Here is a 21,435-nt window from a genome sequence, read left to right on the forward strand (position 1 = left end):
ATGCAGCTGCTGGTGCACCACTTGCTGCTGGTTCTGCTGCATGGAAGGTGATGGAGCTGGGGGCTGTTGCTGGTAGCCAGTCAGCGCGAACATTGCAGCCTGTTGCTGTTGGGGCTGTTGCTGTTGTTGCTGCTGGGTCGGCACTTGTTGCTGCTGAGATAGCGGAGGCGCATGCTGTACTTGCTGCGCGTACATGTTGTTCGGGAGCATTCCTGGCATGGGGCCGATATTTGGCGTAGAAAAGTATGGATAATACATCTGAGGATGCTGTCGCATGTTCTGATTTGCAGCGAGCGCGATTTGAGACGCGTGCATGGGCATGCCGAGGGATTGCTGCTGCTGTTGCTGTTGCTGATGTGCTGCTGTCTGAACCGTGCCGGCCAGCTGATTCGACGGGTTGTACTGCATCGCAAGGCCAGCCATTGGTTTCTGAGACCGCTGCGGTTGCTGCTGCAGAAGTAGCGGCTGCTGTTGCTGTTGCTGCAGCTGCTGCAGTTGCTGCTGCTGGACATGCTGCACCTGCTGCGCTTGCTGTAGCTGCTGCTGCTGCTGGACACCGGGGGTATAAGGCGTGTAATGGGGGAAGAGGGAATTTGCGAGAGCGGCCGTCGTAGAGGAGTTCTGCGACGAGCCGGAATTGGTTGAGCCAGACAGTTGAGCGGTGGTGGAGCAGCCGGCGTGGGCTGCCGGGGGTGCAAGACGGCGGGGCGCAGGCGGAGCAGTGCGGGGGCGGGGTAGCTAGTGCGGGACAGGGACGGTGCGGACAGTGCGGAGGTGCTTAGACAGAGGGACGAACAGCGGCAGCAGAGGGCGTGAAGCACAACAACGGAGGACGTGCAGGCGAAGCGCAGGTACACAGTGAGCTGGCCTGCTGTACTGTACCGCCGTACCCGCGGTACGCGCCCCAGCCTCGTACTCGCCTCGGCCGCCCTGATTGGCTGCGCTCCACGCCTGCGCCACAGTACCGCCCCTCCGCCATCGCTTGGCTGTGCGTGCCACTTCCGCAGCACTCACGGCTGGCCGTCGCGTGCCACCGTCTTCTGGAGTTCCGACTGGGAGCAGGTCCTGTCGACTCTCGAGAAGCCGAAGCTGTGGCCAAGACAGCTCCAGCCAGGCACGTCATGCTGCTCTGTAAGTACAGTACACACTGCGCTGCGGCGGAGCGTCATGAACTTTAGTCGCTAGCCGAGCGCTCGTCCGCGCGTGCTCTCGCCTCTGCTGAGACTGCGAGACAGTAGAGCGCAGAAACAAACTCCAGGATCTGGAGCCCTTCGCATGTTCTGGAGAAGCCCGTGGCTCGACCGAGTCGGTGGAGTCTGGAAGGCGGCCGCCTGCGCAGACTAGCCGTGGAGGAACTGGCTTCTGTCTGTGGCGCAAAATAGTCTCATCCCGGTCCCTTGTACTTCCACCTGCCGCACACGAATATTTCACGGCTACCAGCGACACGGACAGATATACCGACGCACCACCGTAGCAGTTTCTCTCTCGCCGATCTCGCACGCACAGAGGCAGCGACATGTCGGGTTTCGCAAAGGTCGCAGCGCATTGCCGCGCTCACAGCTAGCAACGCACTCTCGGTGCTTGTCACCAAATCCTCGAAGGCTACCAGCACACCCCTTGCAGACGTACTCCGTGCTTGCTTCACCAACAGATCACGAAGTATTTTTAATCGTAGCTGCTGTAGTTTACTCTTCTGAGTCGCGCCTTCTCCGGCGCGGCGAGGTGTACGTGCGTACAGTGGCTGGACGACTTGGTGACATAAGAGCTCGTCTTTACACTTCGGCTGTAAATTGTACACAGCCTGCCGCTGAGTCAATTCAGTCCATTTCCGCCCTCACGGTATCATAAACGGACTGATAACAGTGGCCGAATGTCTCTAGTGCGCTCCGCAGTCTCAGGTGTCTGATTGCTATGCCGCTTGGTCCTAGAGTAGGTATTTTTGCGTCAGTGCACTCTCCACAATCTGCAATATTTCTCCGCGAAATTGAACCGACTCGAACGCACGCCATCGTCGCTTGTACCTGCGCCAACCAATCCACCAAAGTTTGCAACGTGCTTCTCTCGTCTCGCGCGGTCTCCGTGATCCGCCATGCACGCCTAGATCGGGGCCTAGCACGCCGTTTGGGACTTTGAGATCTGAATGCGCCAGCCGCGGACGAAAGTAGCGACTCACTAACTTGCTGAACAGTTCAGTTCATTTTAACGTCGTCTGCGGCATACGACATAACGCTAGCGCCCCAGCTAGCTATATACCTGCATACGGCCTTCAGCACCTGCCGTAACTACACCGCCACCACCTGTGCACATATATTATCACGCTGCTAAGACCAGCCAGCGCAGCACATCATGTCATCGAACATGAACTCATGCAGTCAAACGTTATAATTTGTCGTCAAAATAACACTCTCTGATCTCCGCCCCGTCCCTCTCCCATCAATGCACTTTGCTAGAGGTGTTGATCCTCGCTTTTGTCCGTCCTACAACTTCGCCTTCAGGGGCGCATCCTTCTGGAAGAACTTCTCTGAGATGTTCTTTCTCTGAATCTTACCCGTCGCCGTCTTGGGCATGATATCAGTGAAGTACACCTTCTTTGGAACCTTGAACTTGGCCACCTTCCGTGATATGAACTCCTTGATTTCCGACTCGGTCAACTTGGCATTCGGCTTGATGACAATCGCAGCGTGGACCTCCTGGCCATAGAGATCATCCGGCACGGCAAACGAAACCGCTTCCGCGACCGCAGGGTGCTCAAGCATAATCGCGTCCAGCTCCAGCGGCGAGATCTTCTCTCCACTGCAAAGTCGTGTCAGCAACGCAACCGCTTAAACTAAAACTCCACACTGCCTCTTACCCCCTGTTGATCAGCTCCTTGATGCGACCCGTGATGTAGACATATCTGTCCGAGTCCATCTTGCCCTGGTCTCCCGTCCGGAAATAGCCCTCTGCAGTGTAGCTGGTCTTATTCGCAGCTTCGTTGTTGCGGTAGCCCTTCGTGACATTCGCACCGCGCACGCAAATTTCGCCTTCGCTTCCGATAGGCACCTCCTTTCCTTCCTGGTCGAGAATGCTAACCTCAACAACGCCCTGCGCATGGCCCACGCTGCCAACCTTGCGCTGACCTGGAGGGATGTCGTTCGACGTCATCTGATGTGATGCTATATCAACGAGCAATCATTAATACATATTCTCTAACACAATCCGCGCCTTGTGCTCTTACCCTCAGTCATGGCGTAAGCTTCGACCACAGGCGCGCGGAATCGCTCCTCAAGCTGCTTCATTGTCGCGGGGGCAAGTGCCGACGAGCAGGATCGGATGAATCGCACTGTAGGTCCCTTTTTTCCGACGAACGGGGCCGGTCCCTTGAGTAAAATCTGATGGATAGTAGGCACCGCAGTGTACCAAGTCGCACCATAATCGACGTACTCTTTCCAGAAGGTGGAGGCTGAGAACCGGGGAGGCACTATAACGCCGGATTGCACGGAGAGTGCAGCCAGGAATCCGCACAGCAAGCCATGAACATGGAACAGAGGCATGACAAGCATGCTGCGGTCCGCAGACGTGAGCTTGTATGTCTGCACGATGTTACTGATGGACGTCGTAAGATTCGCGTGCGTCAACGGGACGACTAGAGCAATTGCGATCAGCTATATTCACACATGAAGTGTAGTCACATAAACACACTCTTAGGTCGACCAGTCGTTCCACTGGTATGCAACACCAAAGCGACATCGTCAGCCTTGCTGGTCGTCACAGCCAAGTTAGCCGGAAAAGCGACCGCCTGTCCTGTGCCGGTCTTTATTCCAACCTTGCCGTTAAGCACCTCAGCCTCGAAGACAGCCACCGAGCCGCCCTTCTCCACGGCGTTGATCACGTTGGCACGCTCCTTGAACTTGGAGACAAATGCAATAGGACACTCCAAGTCAGCAAGATAAAATTCGAACTCGGCCTGCGTGAGCATAGGGTTCAGCGGCGCAGCAACATAGCCGGAGTAGGTAACTGCGAAGAACAAGATGGCGAACTCGAGTGTGTTAGGCAGCGCAATCGCAACAGCACTGCCTGGAGCGAGGTTTAGCGAGGCAAGAAAGCTCCGCACGGAAGTAATCTGGGCGGCGAGATCGGCGAACGAGACGAAGACAGCGCTGGTCTTATCTGTGGGCGGCACAATGATCGCGCTGGTCTTCGAGGTGGCTGGAATAACAGACTGCAGGGTCGCCATTGCCGAGAACAAGGAAAATCCGGGGAAAAGATGAGAGTGAGAGAGCAAGAGACGGCATATGCAGCAAAGGCCGGGGGCCACGCATTTTATATTTTAGCGCAAGGGATCAAAGCTGAAGCAGGACGGGCGAGTTTAGGCGTCCCAAGAAGATGCAAGATCGCTGGCTCTCCGCATTTTCGACTCCGCATTTGCTGGCCCCAGACACAATCGAGATCAGGAACAAACTTGATCAGACTCTCCATCTTGGATCCTGATTTTCTTCAGACAACATAAAAAAAACCAATTATTGCAGCGCTCTCCCAATTTAAAATCACAGCCCGGCGAGTTCTCGGCCAGCACGGTTGGGCCTGCCGATGTTCCCGGAGATCGAAGTCAAAAAAACATTCCGCGTACACTCCACGAAACGAGTCTTCATCTGCTACATACAGACCGCTCTTCCATTTATCCTTGAGATCTTTATCTTTTTCGTGTACTACAACAGGCGAGCGCTGCTAGGAGGCTGCTGATCGGGCCTGATCTTGCAGGCGGTGCTACCTTCGACCATTCCTCAGTGCGCGTCTGCGAGAGTTAATTCGGTATATGAATATGAGGTCATCCGCTAACCGACTTGGGCCATCAGGTTGTCAGCTCTCGGCGGAGAGCTTCCGTACCAGAACCTGTCTAAGTCAAATCGCTCTTTCGTGAATCGTCGTAATAATCTCCCGACAGTGTCAGACTGCTTGAACCGAGACAGTTTGAGGGCAACAGCTAGTCAGGGCAAAGCTAATGACAGCTGCAAAGTGTGAGAACAGTAGCAGCATTGCAAAAACAACGCAATTATATTTTCGCATATACCCTGCCGGATTGCAGGGCTCAGTTATAATCAATCAGATTCTATTCAAACCTTGACCCTTTCCGGTGGATCCCAGCTCAGAGAAGATGTGTCATAGATGCGCAACTGTCTTCCCAACAGGCCGCCTACCCACGCCGTCCACCCACTCTGCCACGCGCATGACCAGTTAGCATCTCCCAAACACCCACTCTATTGCACGAGAGTGGATTAATCAATGTCAGATCAAAATACGCAGTCGATTGCCGTAGGATCACCGAGTCAGCTCGTAGATCGTGTCGTAGTCCATCTATGTTACACCGGGTTAGGGATAAACCTTGCTGGCAGCTCCCAACCGCAAACCTCCCAGCAGCTTGGGCACGAGGCAGCTGCGACTGCCGGGGCACGCACAAGAGTCATATTCCATCTCCACTGCTAGCCTGATATCTTGCACTCGCCCTTGTGCCGGTAGACTTTTGCCGCACCGGCTTTTCTACTCTCCTCCATTATCTCAGCATTGAATTCACTCCCATGGCCGCTTAAAGTGACTTCGTGTGCGTCAGTGGGGTAAGTTCGTTCTTTGGATACTGTGCGCTGCTGTGGATCGCGGCATACCCACCGATATGGGTGTACTTTATATTATGGCGCAATACTTGCTTGTACAGTCTTTGGGTTGATCCTTTCAGTCGTCAACGCGGCGGCCGTCTATTGAAGTTCATTTCTAACTGCGGTGCGATCTAGCTTCTGCGCTCGTTCCTGATCCCGCTGGCGGACATGTCGTCGCGCAATGATACATGCAACTGCAAGTCTTGTTTGTATTGCCTTTATAAAAATTCCGAACTTTTATGAATGCTTTTATCAGCGGCACTCAAATTACGCTCATCTCGACTTCGACAAAAGCAAGAATAGTCGCCGCCGGGATCTCGACACCCGAACACGGCGGCTACTACAACTTGATCTCTCGACCAACTTGAGCTTGGTTTACCGATTGATGTTACACAGTACGACACAGACTACCTTGAAGTGAGCAGATCTTTGAAAATGGGAGAACACCGCTACGCAGAGACACAGGAAAATGAAGTGGAGGCTCTGAGAGCCATCTATATGGACGACTTCTCAGAGAACGTGTCTACCTCGGTGTGGAATGTAAGTCTCGAAGATCAAGACTTGCTGGGACCTTCTACTGGCACTAATATCTTGCAGAAAAAAGCGAGTCCATCTTTCAATATCAGACTACAAGCGCACGGAGATGGTTCGCAAGCGAACGTACCATCTCTGACTCTAAAGGTTATTATGACCGCGACATATCCACGGTCCGAGCCTATTATCAAAATCGATTCGCCGAAGAATCTTAGGGCGAGCCAGATTAAGAGCATCAACAGCTTCATTATTTCTCGTACTAAGGATCTTCTTGGTGCTGAAATGATTTTCGACATAACTTCAGCTGTACAGGATATGTTGGAAAACATTCTTGATTCAATGACTGGGAGCCTCGAAGAAGAACGCAATAAGCGATTGATAAAAGAGACGGCTCAAGCAAAGCGTCAGGCAGAAGCAGAGAGAAAGCAGCTTGAGATGGAGAGCAAAGAGGAAGAGCGTGTTCTTGATGCAATGATAGAGGAAGAGCTACGACGGCAACAGGTAAAAGTTAAAGAACGCAAAAATCGGTCAAAACAAATTACATCTGCAACCGACGAGCATCTGTCTACCGACTCTGTTATATTCGATAGGACAATCAAGGCAAGAACACTAGACGGATCCATCCTTTCGTTCCGCATAGTCTCCGGAAAGGTGCCACTAAGTGGCCACTGTCCTCTTGGTCATCTCTACACTGTGAAGTCGCATGTATCAGAAGGATCCAGCAGAGTGGAAGCCGTCTTTTTGTTGCATGAAATCGAGTTGACAGAGCCATTTTGGAACTCGGATGAGGGAAAGCGGTTGCTGGAATCGCTCGAGAGCGAGCTCAATTTGCTCAAAGTTTTGAAGCATGACAATATCTCTACAGTTTACGAAGTCAAGATCGCGAGACGAGAACAGGGCTGGCTGATTCAGATATTGTCGGAATTCCCAGATCTCGGAACTCTAGATGATTTGCTACTGACAACTGGAACGATTGCGGTAAATATTGCACGTGAGTGGACTATTCAACTGCTGGAGGGTTTGGAGGACATTCATAAGCGCGGATTTTATCACAAGTCATTCAATTTAACTTCGGTCGGACTTTACCGGAACAGGTCGCTGTCAGACACTATAGTGAAGATTGGGCATGTCAGCTATTACGCGCGCTTGGAGGAATTGGATACGAGCCACCCATTTCAAACTCGCACCTCAACGCCGTTAGTTAGTCGCCGCTGGCCCGCTCCAGAGCTTAACGACGATAGTTTGAAACAAGGACGAAAATCTGACATATGGGACTTTGGCGTTGTGTTTTTGCAGATGATATGCGGCAAGAACATTATTACTGAATATCAGAACCCGTCCGCGCTAATAGAGAGCGCAGCCTTACCAGAGCCGCTTATGGACTTTTTGAGTCGCATTTTCAAGACGAATCCGAAGAAGCGACTTTCAGCATTCGAGCTTTTACCATCTCCTTTTCTGAGAAACAGCACCCCCATCACCAACATTTTACCTGCGGGTCAACTGCCATCTACAGCTTTACGCAAGTCTGGCATGTCTACCGACGGTCACAGCGTCAAAGGGGACAATCACAATGTTACATCGCGTTATGCACAGGATTTTCAAGAGATCAGCGTGATCGGCAAGGGAGCCTTTGGCGAAGTTGTCTGCGCAAGACATCGGCTCGATGCGCAGTTTTATGCCATCAAGAAGATTCGTCATCGGCAGAATAAGTTGTCACAAATCTTAAACGAAGTTATGGTGCTTTCACGGCTGTCACATCAGTACATCGTGAGATACTTTCCTGCATGGTTAGAAGATGATGTATCCAGCGATAGTGAGGATTATGACGACGATGATGACGATGACGACGATGACGACGATGATGGAGATGATAGTGACTTTTCTATTGATCCTCTCTCTGTATCTACGTCTGATCTCCTGGACTCAAATGGTCTCGACTTTATTTCAAACTCTATAGAGGACTTGAACATAGAGTTTGGATACGACTCCGATTCTGATACTAACGCGGCTCCGACTGTCGTTAGCCAGAGCGACTTCGATGGAATGATTGTAACCAAGAAAACTAGTACGAAGAAGAACGCCAGCGTGAAGAGCATTCACAGTACCTTATTCATTCAGATGGAATATTGCGAGAACCACACACTGAATGATTTGATTCGTGACGATTTATATCAGAACTCGGACGAATATTGGCGACTTTTCCGACAAATCCTTGAGGCGCTGAGCTATATTCACGGCAAGCATATCATACACCGAGACTTGAAACCGACGAATATTTTCATTGATCAGGCACGCAATTGTAAAGTGGGAGATTTCGGCCTGGCAAAGAGCGCGCATAGTCAAAAGGTGTTAAGTACGGAATCTGGAGGCGATGACTTGACGAACAATGTTGGTACTGAGATGTACGTTGCGAATGAGGCTACGGGCGACGGCAGTTATAACGAAAAGGTGGATATGTATTCGCTTGGTATCATCTTTTTTGAGATGTGCTATCACATTGAGACGACGATGGAGCGCTATAATTTGCTTCGCAATCTACGCAAGGCCGAAATCGAGTTTCCTGAAGACTTTCCAGAGGACAAGAAAATTGAACGCGACATCATCAAGAGCTTGCTTGTGCACAATCCTGATAATCGACCTAGTGCTGCGGAGTTGCTTCAATCCGGCTTGATTCCTATGCGCATCGAGGATGAAATTTTGCAGCGAACCCTTCGCAGTCTTGCTGATCCGAGATCACCTTGGTTGCAACCCGTCCGCAATGCGCTGTTTTCAGTGCAATACGATCCAGTAAATGCTGCATTGTATGAAAAAGATCCGAAATGGCTGAAGGTGAACGAACTTCTGGTGCGGGCACAGATTAGGGAGCACCTCAGTAATATTTTTCGACGACATGGTGCGGTGGAAAGTCCGTCGCATCCTGCGCTTTTCCAGAAATCACCAGGATATGTCGCTACGAACGAATATCAGTTGCTTGATCGTAATGGCACAGTCTTGCAGCTGCCGTACGATTTGACGCTACCATATGCGAAGAAGTTAGCGCGAGAAATCCCAACCTATCATCGCAGTTTCACTTTCGGAACCGTTTATCGATCCAACGAAGAAGGCAGAGGTGGCGGTGAACCCGGAAGCTATGGCGAAGTTGATTTTGATATTTTGTCGACAGACCAGGGAGACTATGCACTAGCTGAAGCTGAAGTTATCAAAGTTCTGGACGAAATTGTGGACGACGTGTTACCGATGAAGAAGAGCAATGCCGTGTTTTACTTGAGTCACGCGGATTTATTGGCTATGATTATGGACGCCTGTCGCATTGGGCAGGCGCAACGGCCAACCGTGCTGACACTGCTGAGCAAGCTAAACTTATCGCTGACCATGAAGGATTTGAAGTCAGAACTGCTTTCGAAGTCGATAGTTTCAGCTGCTGCACTTGACGACCTTGAAAAGTTTGATTTTAAAGGTACGAGTGTATCTGGGTAGTTCACAGCCAAGTACATGCTAACAGCATTACAGAAGATTTAAACGAAGGACTGAATCGCCTCGGTATGTTGCTTCAAGCGAACAAGAAGCACGAGAGCGACCAATTCAGACTCATTTCAAACCACCTCTGTCGCGTTGGACAGTTTCTGAAGAGTTTTGGCGTAAACAAGAAGGTATATTTGTCTCCACTAAGCAATTACAACGAATGGTACTATAGGTCGGGCTTGATGTTTCAAGTTGCGATCGAAGAGAGGAGAATTCGAGTTTTGGCTGCGGGCGGACGATACGATAGTTTGATTCAGTATTATCATCGTTCGAGATTTGGCGATCGTGTCGTGGGCGCCGTGGGATTTAACCTGGCATGGGAGAATTTAGCGCTCAGCAACTCTTCCGGAGGCGAGAAGAACAAGTCTCGGGATGAAGGTACACAGCAAGTCCATGAGTCATTATGCGACGTTCTTGTGGTTTGCAGCTCGTGGGATTTGGATACGAGGTTAAACGCCGCTGAGGTCATCCGCGAACTTTGGGCGAACGATATTCGAGCGGAATTAGCACCGGCTTTATCTTCAGTGCAGTCCTCCCTGCTGTATGCTAGGTCGTATGGACTAAACTGGGTTATTAGAGTGAAGACGCACGCGCCGAATCCCTCGTCTTCGTATAAGCCGCTGAAGGTGAAGCACATGACGCAACGTGAGGATCTGGATATGGATGTGTCGGAGGCAGTGTCGTATTTATTGGGCGAAATCCACGAGCAATCCTCAGGCACGGTAAGCGGAAGATCGCTAGTACGCAGATTGTCGTCGTCAGGACCGCGGCAGGATCCGTCAAAGTTGCAGAATGTGATTATTATAACTAATGATCCGGAGAAGTACGAGAAGAATGCGAAGCAGAACAAGGGCGCGACGCGGAAGCTGAACAAATTCGTGATTGATGAAAGCGCGCATGAGATCGTCTCGAGCGGTCTTAGGGCGCTGACCGGCAGTTCAACGCCTATATTTGCGGTGGATTTTAAGGCCGAATTGATGTCGCTGATAACGGCAATGCCGCTTGTCAAGGATGGATGGCGCAAGATAGTGAGTTCAGCGCCGGCATCACAGAGGCAGTATATGGGGCGGTTATTTGACGCGCTGCTTGCGGAAGCAGAGCAAGGAACAAAGCACGCAATCGTCTATTCTTTCCGGGTGGAGAAGTTTTTGGTATTAAATTTGACGCGCTAAGGACATTGCATGAGAGATCAGGAAGATATATATTATGTGAAGGGTATACTGTTGTCTGTGCGTTGAAATACGATTGACATGGCTGCATTTGATTACATATAATTACTATAATTTCCGCTTTTTATTTGGCTGGAGCGCCTGAGATGTGCCCTGCTGTAGTTGCAGCTGCTGTAGAAACTCCGGCGGAAGCATACGTCGGACAGCCTCTGCGGCCTGCTCCTCCATGTTTCGCTGCTCGCGAGCTTTTGCCAGAGGGTTAGGATCGACGGACGCCCAGCGGACATTGAGTACCTCGGAATGATCGAGGGATTGGTGGGCCATGGCTTCCTTAGCGAACTGCGCGTTGGCTTCATTGACATAAGTGACGAAAGCGACACCGCGAGAGTTGAGAACGCGAACTAAATACTATCAGCAATAGCCAAACAGAAAAGAGAAGTCTTCATAATGACTTACTTCGCTCTATGTCGCCCCATTCCGCAAAGTGGCGAGCAACAACCTCTTCAATATCGTCCGAGACATATATGCGGCCAATGTAAATAGTGCGGTTTGGCCGCATGAAGCTACCGACACCGCCCATATCGTCTCGGTAGTCGGCACGCTTGTCTCGGCCGAAGCAATCCACATTAGGATTGAAGAGATCGGTCACGGTAGGCAGGCGATGTAGGTAATTGCAGCTCTTGCCATTGGGACAAAGCCCTCTAGCAAAGTAAAGGCAGAAGTAACTCCCGGGGATGTTGTCGGCTTTTGTGTATCCGGAGTCTCGAGCGACGTTGCAACGGCCATCGGCCTTTGTCTGGCTTGCGTACTTGTCCTCCCGGTCACCGCCCGACCACTTGTTGTACCATATATTGAACACTGTGCCGGTCTGTTGTGGTGGTCTGTCTTTGAGCTTCGACGGATCGACCTGGGACCGTGCTGGTCGAAGTTTTCCCGACTTTTTGGACTTTTTGTGCTTTTGTGATTTCGCTGGCACGACGGCGCCAGCGTCACCGTCCTCGTTCACGTCGACCGCCCCATCAGCCGCGCTGCGATCCTGCTCAGCTGCCGAGACTGATGCAACGCCGGATTCTGTCGACAGTGGATCTATGCCGAGTTCCAGTATGTTGACCGCTTCCTCTCCTTCCTCGTCGCGTGGTTGAGATGGCAGGGGCTTGAAGGCTTCCACCTGTGCGGCATCCGGAAGTTCGCTGACTTCAAACAGGCTGTCCACCGCCACTGCGCTCGATGCGTCTTCGCCCTGCCTTGCAGAGAGAGCTGCATCTGCAGGCGCATCCGACGGTTCGGGACCAGGCTCGGAGGACGACGACATGGCGAGAGAAACTCTGATCTCTGCTGTGCTGTTTGCTTTGTATCTTGCGATTTCTCGACCGTGAGAGTCGACCTCACAAGTGTAAGCGCCGGGGCGTGTACCCCAAGATAGAGTTGCTAGAGCATAGGGTTAGGGGGCATCTCATCACGAGAGCACGCTGGGTAAGGGTCTGCTGGCCCCCAGCCTCGCTAGCGGGTCGTTTCCACTAGAAGACGACTTCTACAGCAACGCAAGTTGTTGAGTCAACCGGCAAACCTGTAGAGGCCGTTGTTTAGAGCCGAGCGCACAGATGCTGTCGCACTCTTGCGCTGTTTGATGGAAGCTGCATGCAGCTGAAAGAGAGCGGGCGACCTACAAGCGGCAGCGGGACGAAGCGATACCAGCATCGTTTCCGTGCGGCTCTCACGCTCTCTTTCCCGCATGAATTACGATGCAAACTGTTGGCTCCTGCGAGAAGTTTCCCGCAAGACGACTGGGCGAGGGCCGGATTGGTTCTCGGCTGTCGAAGTGGTGCTATGGATTGGGGCAGCAGCCACGACGGCCTTCGGTCCACACATGGACGCCATCGTATCGCCCGCGCAGAGCGCAGTGCCTATCAACCTGTGGATCCTCTCTTGGCTGGCAGAAACATAGACTGCCAGAATCTTAGCTGGACTCGCACAAAAGCAGACAGCCGAAACGACGTAATCTAGATGTCGCTGCCCAGCGAATTTTTAATTCGCAGTAGTTTTCAACGACCTGCACTTTTGAGAACGACAGGCAACTAATTTAAAACACTTTCTTCTTGTCTTCCTTTCTTTCCTTCCCCCTTCATCTTACTCGGCCTTTCGCACTGGCGCCCACATTCCTGGACAGTGCTCTTTTCTCCCCTTCCTCCGGTCGACACGCCGCGCATCGCGGCGATCGCAGTCATTGCATCAGACACCAAGCCATATGCACAACTGATGTGCATCGCTGCGACTAAATAAGGTATGCTCCAGTTTCTTCTTGCGATCTACGACCATGGAGGCGGCGGATGGCTCGTTGTCTGGTGGAGACCTGCGTGGCACGCAACTGGCCGCGATATCGCTGTGATGTTGCCATCCCAGGTCGCGCGCCGTGCAATACCTGTCCTCACAGCCCAGCCTCCCTGTCCGCGCCCTGGCCAGCATTTGCCACTGTTCTTGGTCTCTGGCTCTATGCCGCAGTGCGGGCGCGGCAGCTGACGGTGATGGCCAGCAGCGAGCGACTCATGCTGGAGCCCTGTGCGCCGGTGTCAGGGCAAGGGTCCTGCGGCGCCGCACGTGACGCGGCAAGGCGCGTCGCGTCTTGCTGGGTCGCGTCGTAATTAGCGATTCGTTTCGTGCGTGCTGCTCAAGCGGCAGCAGCTACTGTGGCCGATTTATCATTGCTCGTGCATAGGTGCTAACCGCTCGCCGCTCCAGGAGAACTGTTCAAACAGTGCGTCGACCAACCCTCCACGCGACACACGTGACTTTCGCGATTCTCCGCGTTGCGCTCGCGTCGGGGACTGTTTTCGCGGAACCAGCACCGCCTGCCACGCTAGCAGCTATGTCGTCGCCGTCCTCGACATTCAGCGACGGCTCGTCATTGTCTCCACCTCCAGACGACCTTGATCTTGAGTTAGACTACAATGAGGTTGCGTCTGCGGCTCCGGTCATCAAGGGTAGGAAGGTGAAGCGGAAACCAGTCGTCAAGCAGAAGATTGTGAAGACGAAGGACAACGGGATTCAAAGTAAGAAGCCGAAGAAGCGACAAACCACATTGAATGTGCTTCGACTTACAACATCGTCTGTGACTTCCTCACCGGCAACCTCTCCCGCCCTGTCGCTCGCCAAACCGAAGGACGAAGACGTGTTTGCCGCCGCCGTCGCCTCACTCTCATCACGGGATGCTCCCCGTCCAGTCAAGAAGGCCCAGAGCACGTTCACTTCGGTGCTCGAGAACGAAGTTATGTCCGAGGATTCGGAGCCAGGCGAGGAGGAGATGGCAACGACTGTAGACCGCCCCTCTGCATCGGGGACCCATCTTGCAGAGAGTGAAGATGATCTCGACGACGAAGGAGACGATCTCGACGACGAAGACAGCATTGTTCCAGCTGCTACAGCCAAGGCCAAGGAGACCGTTGCCGCGAAAGCGAAGCTGCCGAAAAAGCGAATGGAACCAAATCCGCCAGAGCCAAAGTATTCGCCCGATATATCAGTGCTAGTGATGTTCAGGTCACGGTTCTCGGAGCTCTTCGATGGTGTCCCTGATTTGTCGCCGCAGGACTTTGAGGAGGGTCTCATAACCACACCGGCCAGCTACAATGTCGAGGCATTCCTCGCGCGCACGCTTACTCTCGTGCTGAACCGCAAGAAGAACATCGAGCCCGGCCACTTTGGCCGGCCGCTCGAAGAGGCAGTCAGTTCATATGGCGCCGCATACTGGGGTATGAGGAACCCTACTGGGCCGCTACCTTCTGGTCGTCGGTTTGTCAATCTGCAGTGGGAAGATAGGCTCGAGATTTTGCTCGCGCTTGTGCACTGGGCATTGACTGCCAGTGACGGCGTCCGAGCTGTACTTGCTGAAGGATACTCCGGGTCGAGGACGGAGGACGACAGGACTTGTCCGCTCGCTGTGAGTCCAATTGGCATGGACGGCGAACGGAGGCGGTACTATTTGATTGAAGGACAGAGTACGTAATTTTCTGTCTATTCATGACGATGGGACTAACAAGAATGTGTAGACGAAACAAGATTCAGACTATTTCAAGAGACGAATCCCAGGAAGCGGCTTGTGAACTGGACATCGATTGCAAGCACGGCCGTCGAGCTGGCGGCATTCATGACGAAAATACAAGCAACCGACACTTCGCGAAACGCACGGATATTGTGCGAACGACTATCCAAAGCGATGCCTCGTCTCGAGGCTGCCGACTTGCGGTGGAAGCGGCTCTGGTACCGACAAAACCGGAAGCAGCAACTTGAACAGTCCGCGTCGTATGCCACCGAAGTCGACGGAGGCATGTATCACGGACGCACACGAGGTAAAAAAGTCAATTACAACGACGAAGATTACGGGTTGGAAGACGACTATGCCGATGGTGCGCTGTCGGCGATAACTCGGGGAAACGGCACACGACGGAGTAGTCCCGGAACCGACTCGTCGACTACAGGCAGCGCGCCGGTGTATACAACAAATTCTGGGCGTGCGAGTCGCCGACCGGCGGCGGGAGTGTTTGGAGCCGGGGTGGATCCGGATAAGCTTGCGTCACTGATAGCGAGCAATGATCCAGACCCATTGGCAAGTCGCGGCCGCACGAAGCGGAGAGGAGCACAGCGGAGTTATACCAAGTACAACTACGATGCTGAAGAGGAGGAGGAAGAGGAGGAGGAGGAAGAGGAAGAAGAGGACGTGGAAAGCGACGAGGATGATTACAATGCCGAGGTGGGAGACGAGGACGAAGATGAAGAAGACGAGGATGACGGAGTTCATGACGATGAGGACGATGAAGACGAGATGGTCAAAATGTCGTTCCCGGTAGTTCTGAAGTACCGGAAACCTCAAGGTGCGAGTGTAATCGCGAGCGCGGAGTAGAGGAGACCGACGAACGGGGAGAGGAATACGGTGGATATCAATTGTATATTATTTATAACTCTAGGGGCCAAATATATAACTGCACACCAAAGATCGGATGACGGATAGTGGAGAACGCTCAATACACCAGTGCAAGAGCGGCATCACACAAGAGTCGTAGAGGATCTAGCTCCTACAACAAGTCAAACTTAACAAACTCCTCGTACAAGGTCCTGCCAAGACGGGCTGGGGACTTCTCGACCGCAACGCCAGCGGCAGTCAAGGAAGCAATCTTAGACTTTGCATCGCCCTTTCCTCCGGAAATGATCGCGCCCGCGTGACCCATTCTTCTTCCCGGCGGAGCAGAGACACCGGCGATGAACGAACACACCGGCTTCGGCACGGCACGCGTGAGGTTGTACTGCTTGAGGAACTCGGCCGCGTCTTCCTCGGCGGAGCCACCAATCTCGCCAATCATGATGATGCCATCCGTCTCGTCGTCCTCGAGGAAGACCTTCAGCGCGTCGATGAAAGAGGTACCGTTGAAAGGATCACCACCGATTCCAATGACGAGGGTCTGGCCCAAGCCGACGGAGGTGGTCTGGTTAACGGCCTCGTAGGTGAGCGTACCGGAGCGGGACACGATGCCGATGCGGCCACGCTTGTGGATGTAGGATGGCATAATGCCGATCTTGCACTGGTCCGGGGCGCTATGCCGGTCAGCTAGTCGAAACTAGGCGGCGCACGACGAAAACTTACATGATGCCAGGGCAGTTAGGACCGACCAGACGCGTCTTGCTCTGCGTGTTGAGCATGTCGACGACGCGAACCATGTCGTGCCTGGAAGAACAAGATCAGCATAAGCTCAAGCAAGCGTCGCAACGGGGACAACACATACTGCGGGATACCCTCGGTGATGCAAACGACCAGCGGAAGCTCAGCCTTGATAGCCTCCTCGATGGAAGCCGCAGCAAGAGGCGGGGGAACGAAAATGGCGGACGCAGTCGCTGCACTGACTTAGCAAGCAGATCTTCGCAGGGGCCTGCAGCACATACCGCCAGTCTCCTTCATCGCCTCCTCGACAGTGGCAAAAATGGGCAGTCCCAGGTGGGTTTGGCCGGCTTTCTTCGGGTTGGTTCCGCCGATAACCTTTGTTCCATATTCTATGGCCTGCGTAGCATGGAACGTGCCTTGTCTTCCTGTGAAGCGTGCTTCGGATGTCAGTACCTTCTACGGAAATCAGCCATCCGGTGCGGCGCGGCGCGCGTAGGGACGAGACCCTTGGGCTTACACCGGCTGCAAGCAACCCGAAGCACGCGAAAAGGCGTCGTGCCCATGCACGCACACAGCCGGCGTCCGGCAGGGGAAGCAGCGACAAGGCAGCGAGGGAACATATCTTGAAACAGGACCTTGGTGTCCGAGTTGATCCGCAGGTTCTTGACCGTGTCAGCGTAGCTGAGACGAGCGGCAGACGAGGAGAACGCGCGCGCGCTGGCAGCACTGCTGTTCGCGCTGCTGCGAGAAGAGACGGTGGGTCAGCACACGCGCGCGACAGATCGACGGGTACAAACACAGAGACACACGTACCTGGCAAGGCCGCGTACGAGAGGACGTTGGAGCATGGTGAGACGGGGATCGCGAGGGGGAGGGCGTTGTGGTGGACCGGCGGGGGGAAGACGTGGGTGTGAGGGGAGGCGGGAGGGGATATAGGATCGGGCAAGTAAGCAAGGCGCGGGGCTCGTACCGTTCCCCCGCGCGACGGGCAGAGTCCCGACGCGCGCACGCTTCCGCTCCTCCTCTGCGGCTACAAGCTGCGCGGAAGACCTCTTTGGGAAGCCCGGACACATCCGCACACGTCCTCGGGGAAGCAGCTGCGTACAAATGCTCTGCCATTATCACATTAAACCACGACTTACTTGGCCACAAATAAACATGAGATGCAGCAGCAGTGTATGTACAACGTCTACCACGGTCGCCAACGCGGACCGCATCTGCAGTACACCTCGTCGCGCAAAGGCGCCCGGTACCACGTCGTTGTCGTCGTAGATATCATTCCTCATTTTCTCCAAGCCCAAACAAAAACACTTTTCCCCTCGTCTAAACGCGTCGTAATGCCACGCGAGACCATAGCTGCCTAATACAGCAACCGCGTCACGATCTTGAACGGTGTGCGCTCCAGCCGGTCGTACAGCTCCCGGATGTCAGCCGCGTTTACACCAGAAATGTCCGCCATGAGGTATGCGATGTCGCCGCGCGAGTCGGAAAACTGTTTGTCGATGTTGTGCTCGGCAAAGATCTCGTTCACCGTCTTGAGCACGCCAGGCACGTTCTGGTGCACATACAGTACGCGCACGTGGTTCTCCTCGTCGAGCGTTAGCGAGCGCAGCGAGACCTCGGGAAAGTTCACGGCGCCGATGGTCGTGCCCTCGTTAATGTACCGCACGAGTGCGGTACTGACCTCGATGCCGATAGCGGACTGCGCCTCCTCGGTGCTGCCGCCGATGTGCGGCGTCAGAATCAGATTGTTCAGGCCTTTAAGCTCATCGAACCATTTGTTCAGCGAGCTGTTGAACTCTGGACCGTTCTTCGCCGGCTCGTGCGGGTACACATCCAGCGCGGCACCGGCGATCTTGCCGGAGCGCATGGCCGCGATCAGCGCGGGAATGTCAACAACGGTGCCACGCGATGCGTTGATGAGGTAGCTGCCGTGCTTCATGGCCGCCAGCTGCGGCGCACCAATCATGTTGCGTGTCTCCTCCAGCGCAGGCACATGCAGCGTTACAAAGTCAGCGTCCCGCAGAAGAATATCCAGCGTCGCGGTCTGCTTGGCCATGCCGAGCGACATCATCGGCATGACGTCGTAAAAGATGACCGACATGCCCATGGACTCCGCCAGCACGCTGAGCTGCGCGCCAATGTGGCCGTAGCCAATAATGCCGAGCGTCTTGCCGCGGATCTCCCAGCAGCTCTTGCTGACCTTGTTCCAAATGCCATTGTGCAGCTCGCTCGAACGCTGCGCAAACTGTCGCGCGAGAGCTATGATCTCCCCAATTACGAGCTCTGCCACAGAGCGCGAGTTTGAGAACGGCGAGTTGAACACGGCGATGCCGTGCTTAGCGGCGTACTCGGTGTCGACCTGGTTCACACCGATACAGAAGCAACCCACCACAACGAGGTTACGTGCCTCGGCCAGGACCTTCTGCGTGAGCTTGGTTTTCGAGCGGATGCCGATCGCGTGCACATCGCGGATCTTCTCGATCAGCTCCTCCTCCGACAAGGACGTCTTGTAAAACTCGACCTGGTAGCCCTGCTCGTTGAGGATGTCGACGGCGGTCTGGTTCACGTTCTCCAGCAGCAGGATCTTGATGTCCTCAGTCGCAAATGGCTTCAGCAACTTCGGTTGCGGCTGCCGCACCGAAGCGCGCCTGTTGGCGACCGGCGCGGAGAAGTATGACTGTGGTGGAGAAGAGGAGAACATGCCCGGGGACGTGGCACCAAGAAAGCTGTTCGTGGGCGACGCGCTGAGCTTCACGGAGTTCTGGAAGCTGGACGCAAGGTCCTTCTCGATCTTGCGGGGAGAAGCCATGGCTGCGGGGGTGTAGGCTGTGAGTAATTGGACTCTTCGCGCGTCGTTACTAGCGAAGTCGTGAACAGTTCGCCGCCTTGGACGCGACCGAGTTCAATTTAGGCTCATCGTTCTGTGTGACTGTGGCTGCAAATTTTTTCCCGCGTGGCGGTGCTGTGGCTCGTGCACATCACGTCATTCAGCATGTGCCTCTCTGCCGGGCAAGCGCGAACGCACACAACTGAGTGAGAAACTACAATTAGCAGACAAAACTAAACTAAACAGAGAACGAAGACAAGGCAATTGCAAGTGAACTACTCAAAGGGTCCATCTTTTCTGTATCTGTACATGGTTTCTAAGATCCCCCCCTCCCCCTCTGGCGCTCACGACTGCTTGCACTCCGCCTGCTCCTGCTTAGGCTTCGCATCGCCGTCATCGTCCTCTTCGTCCTCTTCGTCATCATCATCGCCGTCCTCATCGTCATCGTCATCGTAGTCCTCCAGGTCGTCAGCATCGAACTCCTCCGCATCGAAGTCCAGCGCCTCGCCGGTGTACCACTCGACCGCCCGCGGCACCAGCTTGTCCTTGATCTCCTCACCAAGCTGGTAATCTAACTGCAGTCGCTCGTCCAAATCGTCAGGCACGTCAGACGCCTCCTCATCCGCGTCCTCGTCCGGTGCAATAGGTGGACTGAAGAAATTGAAGAAGCTCTCCACAGGGATGATCTTCTCCACGGTCCGCGTCGCCTTCGTGTGCTTGTTACGCTGCTTTTTCTTCTCAACGCGCACCGTCAGGTTCTTGTCACTCCTCCACTCAATTTTGTCGCCGATCGCACGGTCGTAGATATAGTCGCCGTCCGGCGTGGTCTCGTCCTGGTAGTAATATGTCTTCGTGATGACCTTGTTGGAGAAAAACTCGTTGTCGTCAAACGCAAACAGCAGTTTGAAACCAGGTTGCTCGATATACTCAACTTGGATGTCCGCAAGGAACTTCAACGCCTTTTCGTCGTTTTCAGTGATTGTATCCGCGACCGGCAAAAGGTTCTTCAGTGCTGTCAACCAGAACTCGGGAATGCCCTTGGCGTCGGCAGGAATGGGAGACTCAAAGGCCTCGTCTTCCTCGCCCTTCTCCTCGTCGTCATCTTCCTCGTCTTCATCTTCTTCCTCCGCAGCATGGCCTTTTTCTAGCTCCTCTTCCGTGGGCTCCACTGCACCAGCAACAATCTTCGCACGCCGTTCGTACAAAGGCTTGTAGAGCTCCGCATACTTCTTTTCAAGAGCGACAATCTCCTTGCGGAACTCCGTCTCGAGGTCAGAGTGGTCCTTCTGCAGACCCTTGAGACCAGTGATCCGCGATCGCACGGGCTGGGGCAGTGACTCGATGTATCCAGAGGATCGGCCCACGAGGTTGCTAAATTTTTGCTGCATCATGGAGATAAGTGCGGGGTTATTGACCAGACCGGCAACGGTGGCAGCAGCCTTGTCTATAGTATATATGGTTAGAATATATCGCACTCTATGGAAGCAAAGTGAAGATCTGGTGCTAGTGTACGCGTCGTAGGCCCGTTTGGGGAGGGGGGACCACTGACTTTCCTCCCAACAAAAGCGCGAACTGCACCCGACGAGGTCCAACAAAGGTAGGATTTTCGCCACAATGCAAGGAGTCGCAAGTAAAACAGCCCGCACAAAACCAGTAGAAGCAATCGCATCGCCCATGGCAATAAAAAATGCTGTATCCCTGCGAACCAGTGGCTATGTATTGCACATAGCGCGCTGACGCCAACCCCAACTGCAACCTCATTGTACGCGAACAGGTGCGCATACGCAGATGCAGATGCAGATCGCAGCGTACAATCAGACACGGGCAAAAACGCACCGAGCACCAGACCACAAAAAGTAAAAGAACGGCACATACCTTCTTCCTCGATCGTCGAAATGGTAGGCTCCGACGCGTGGGAGTCGATGTAGCTGTTCGCAATCGACGCGGGCGTGTTCTGCGGGGTTGGGGCCGCGTTCGCGAGATCGTTGATGCGCTTGCTTCGGATGGGCTCAACCATGGCTAAGATGTGTAGCAGAGAAACAGACGGATCCGAAGATGACCAGCTAGACACAAAAACCCGGCGGAGTAGAGGGGTTGATGGCGAAA

At 53.7% G+C, this 21,435-nt stretch overlaps 7 protein-coding genes across 7 annotated transcripts; 2 read left to right on the forward strand and 5 right to left on the reverse strand.

Moving 5' to 3' along the window:
* Nucleotides 1-2,243: 2,243 nt before the first annotated feature.
* On the reverse strand, nucleotides 2,244-4,694 carry V1518DRAFT_300890 (uncharacterized protein). Its single transcript, XM_066901096.1, has 4 exons — nucleotides 3,682-4,694; nucleotides 3,218-3,625; nucleotides 2,852-3,155; nucleotides 2,244-2,793 (listed from the first exon to the last, which is right to left on the reverse strand). The coding sequence occupies exons 1-4, from the start codon at nucleotides 4,214-4,216 to the stop codon at nucleotides 2,478-2,480; spliced, it is 1,563 nt and encodes a 520-aa protein (XP_066759143.1). The 5' UTR covers nucleotides 4,217-4,694; the 3' UTR covers nucleotides 2,244-2,477.
* Nucleotides 4,695-5,892: 1,198 nt separating this feature from the next.
* V1518DRAFT_301513 (kinase-like domain-containing protein) lies at nucleotides 5,893-11,078 on the forward strand. Its single transcript, XM_066901097.1, has 2 exons — nucleotides 5,893-9,621; nucleotides 9,678-11,078. Exons 1-2 carry the CDS (start codon nucleotides 6,066-6,068, stop codon nucleotides 10,856-10,858), a joined length of 4,737 nt encoding a protein of 1,578 aa, XP_066759144.1. The 5' UTR covers nucleotides 5,893-6,065; the 3' UTR covers nucleotides 10,859-11,078.
* V1518DRAFT_418096 (uncharacterized protein) lies at nucleotides 10,850-12,500 on the reverse strand. Its single transcript, XM_066904462.1, has 2 exons — nucleotides 11,312-12,500; nucleotides 10,850-11,256 (listed from the first exon to the last, which is right to left on the reverse strand). Exons 1-2 carry the CDS (start codon nucleotides 12,165-12,167, stop codon nucleotides 10,964-10,966), a joined length of 1,149 nt encoding a protein of 382 aa, XP_066759145.1. The 5' UTR covers nucleotides 12,168-12,500; the 3' UTR covers nucleotides 10,850-10,963.
* A 1,653-nt stretch (nucleotides 12,501-14,153) lies between these two features.
* V1518DRAFT_374249 (uncharacterized protein) lies at nucleotides 14,154-15,746 on the forward strand (the record flags this gene model as incomplete). The annotated part of the gene is made up of 3 exons (XM_066901454.1): nucleotides 14,154-14,844; nucleotides 14,896-15,492; nucleotides 15,535-15,746. The coding sequence occupies 3 exons, from the start codon at nucleotides 14,154-14,156 to the stop codon at nucleotides 15,744-15,746; spliced, it is 1,500 nt and encodes a 499-aa protein (XP_066759146.1).
* Nucleotides 15,747-15,772: 26 nt separating this feature from the next.
* V1518DRAFT_418103 (lsc1 alpha subunit of succinyl-CoA ligase-like protein) lies at nucleotides 15,773-17,439 on the reverse strand. Its single transcript, XM_066904463.1, has 6 exons — nucleotides 17,313-17,439; nucleotides 17,122-17,240; nucleotides 16,781-16,933; nucleotides 16,624-16,732; nucleotides 16,485-16,565; nucleotides 15,773-16,435 (listed from the first exon to the last, which is right to left on the reverse strand). Exons 1-6 carry the CDS (start codon nucleotides 17,345-17,347, stop codon nucleotides 15,919-15,921), a joined length of 1,014 nt encoding a protein of 337 aa, XP_066759147.1. The 5' UTR covers nucleotides 17,348-17,439; the 3' UTR covers nucleotides 15,773-15,918.
* V1518DRAFT_418106 (uncharacterized protein) lies at nucleotides 17,440-19,391 on the reverse strand. Its single transcript, XM_066904464.1, has one exon. It carries the CDS (start codon nucleotides 19,309-19,311, stop codon nucleotides 17,860-17,862), a length of 1,452 nt encoding a protein of 483 aa, XP_066759148.1. The 5' UTR covers nucleotides 19,312-19,391; the 3' UTR covers nucleotides 17,440-17,859.
* A 7-nt stretch (nucleotides 19,392-19,398) lies between these two features.
* Nucleotides 19,399-21,346, reverse strand: V1518DRAFT_394717 (uncharacterized protein; the record flags this gene model as incomplete). Its single annotated transcript, XM_066901800.1, has 2 exons — nucleotides 19,399-20,773; nucleotides 21,196-21,346. The coding sequence occupies 2 exons, from the start codon at nucleotides 21,344-21,346 to the stop codon at nucleotides 19,674-19,676; spliced, it is 1,251 nt and encodes a 416-aa protein (XP_066759149.1). The 3' UTR covers nucleotides 19,399-19,673.
* Nucleotides 21,347-21,435: the final 89 nt, after the last annotated feature.

This window comes from Limtongia smithiae, assembly GCF_038497785.1.
Source record: "Limtongia smithiae strain NRRL Y-17922 unplaced genomic scaffold V1518scaffold_7, whole genome shotgun sequence".
Taxonomy (NCBI): domain Eukaryota; kingdom Fungi; phylum Ascomycota; class Lipomycetes; order Lipomycetales; family Lipomycetaceae; genus Limtongia; species Limtongia smithiae.

Bases quoted from the DNA above. Each gene is read 5' to 3' on its own strand.
- V1518DRAFT_300890 (XM_066901096.1), bottom strand. From the start codon at position 4,216: ATGGCGACCCTGCAGTCTGTTATTCCAGCCACCTCGAAGACCAGCGCG. The intron at 3,626-3,681 runs GTGTGTTTATGT...CAATTGCTCTAG, and splicing joins AACGACTGGTCGACCTAAGA to TCGTCCCGTTGACGCACGCG. The intron at 3,156-3,217 runs GTAAGAGCACAA...TCGTTGATATAG, and splicing joins AGCTTACGCCATGACTGAGG to CATCACATCAGATGACGTCG.
- V1518DRAFT_301513 (XM_066901097.1), top strand. From the start codon at position 6,066: ATGGGAGAACACCGCTACGCAGAGACACAGGAAAATGAAGTGGAGGCT. The intron at 9,622-9,677 runs GTACGAGTGTAT...GCATTACAGAAG, and splicing joins TGAAAAGTTTGATTTTAAAG to ATTTAAACGAAGGACTGAAT.
- V1518DRAFT_418096 (XM_066904462.1), bottom strand. From the start codon at position 12,167: ATGTCGTCGTCCTCCGAGCCTGGTCCCGAACCGTCGGATGCGCCTGCA. The intron at 11,257-11,311 runs GTAAGTCATTAT...GATAGTATTTAG, and splicing joins ATGGGGCGACATAGAGCGAA to TTCGCGTTCTCAACTCTCGC.
- V1518DRAFT_418103 (XM_066904463.1), bottom strand. From the start codon at position 17,347: ATGCTCCAACGTCCTCTCGTACGCGGCCTTGCCAG. The intron at 16,934-17,121 runs ATATGTTCCCTC...CATCCGAAGCAC, and splicing joins CACCAAGGTCCTGTTTCAAG to GCTTCACAGGAAGACAAGGC. The intron at 16,566-16,623 runs GTATGTGTTGTC...TTGTTCTTCCAG, and splicing joins ATCACCGAGGGTATCCCGCA to GCACGACATGGTTCGCGTCG.
- V1518DRAFT_418106 (XM_066904464.1), bottom strand. From the start codon at position 19,311: ATGGCTTCTCCCCGCAAGATCGAGAAGGACCTTGCGTCCAGCTTCCAG.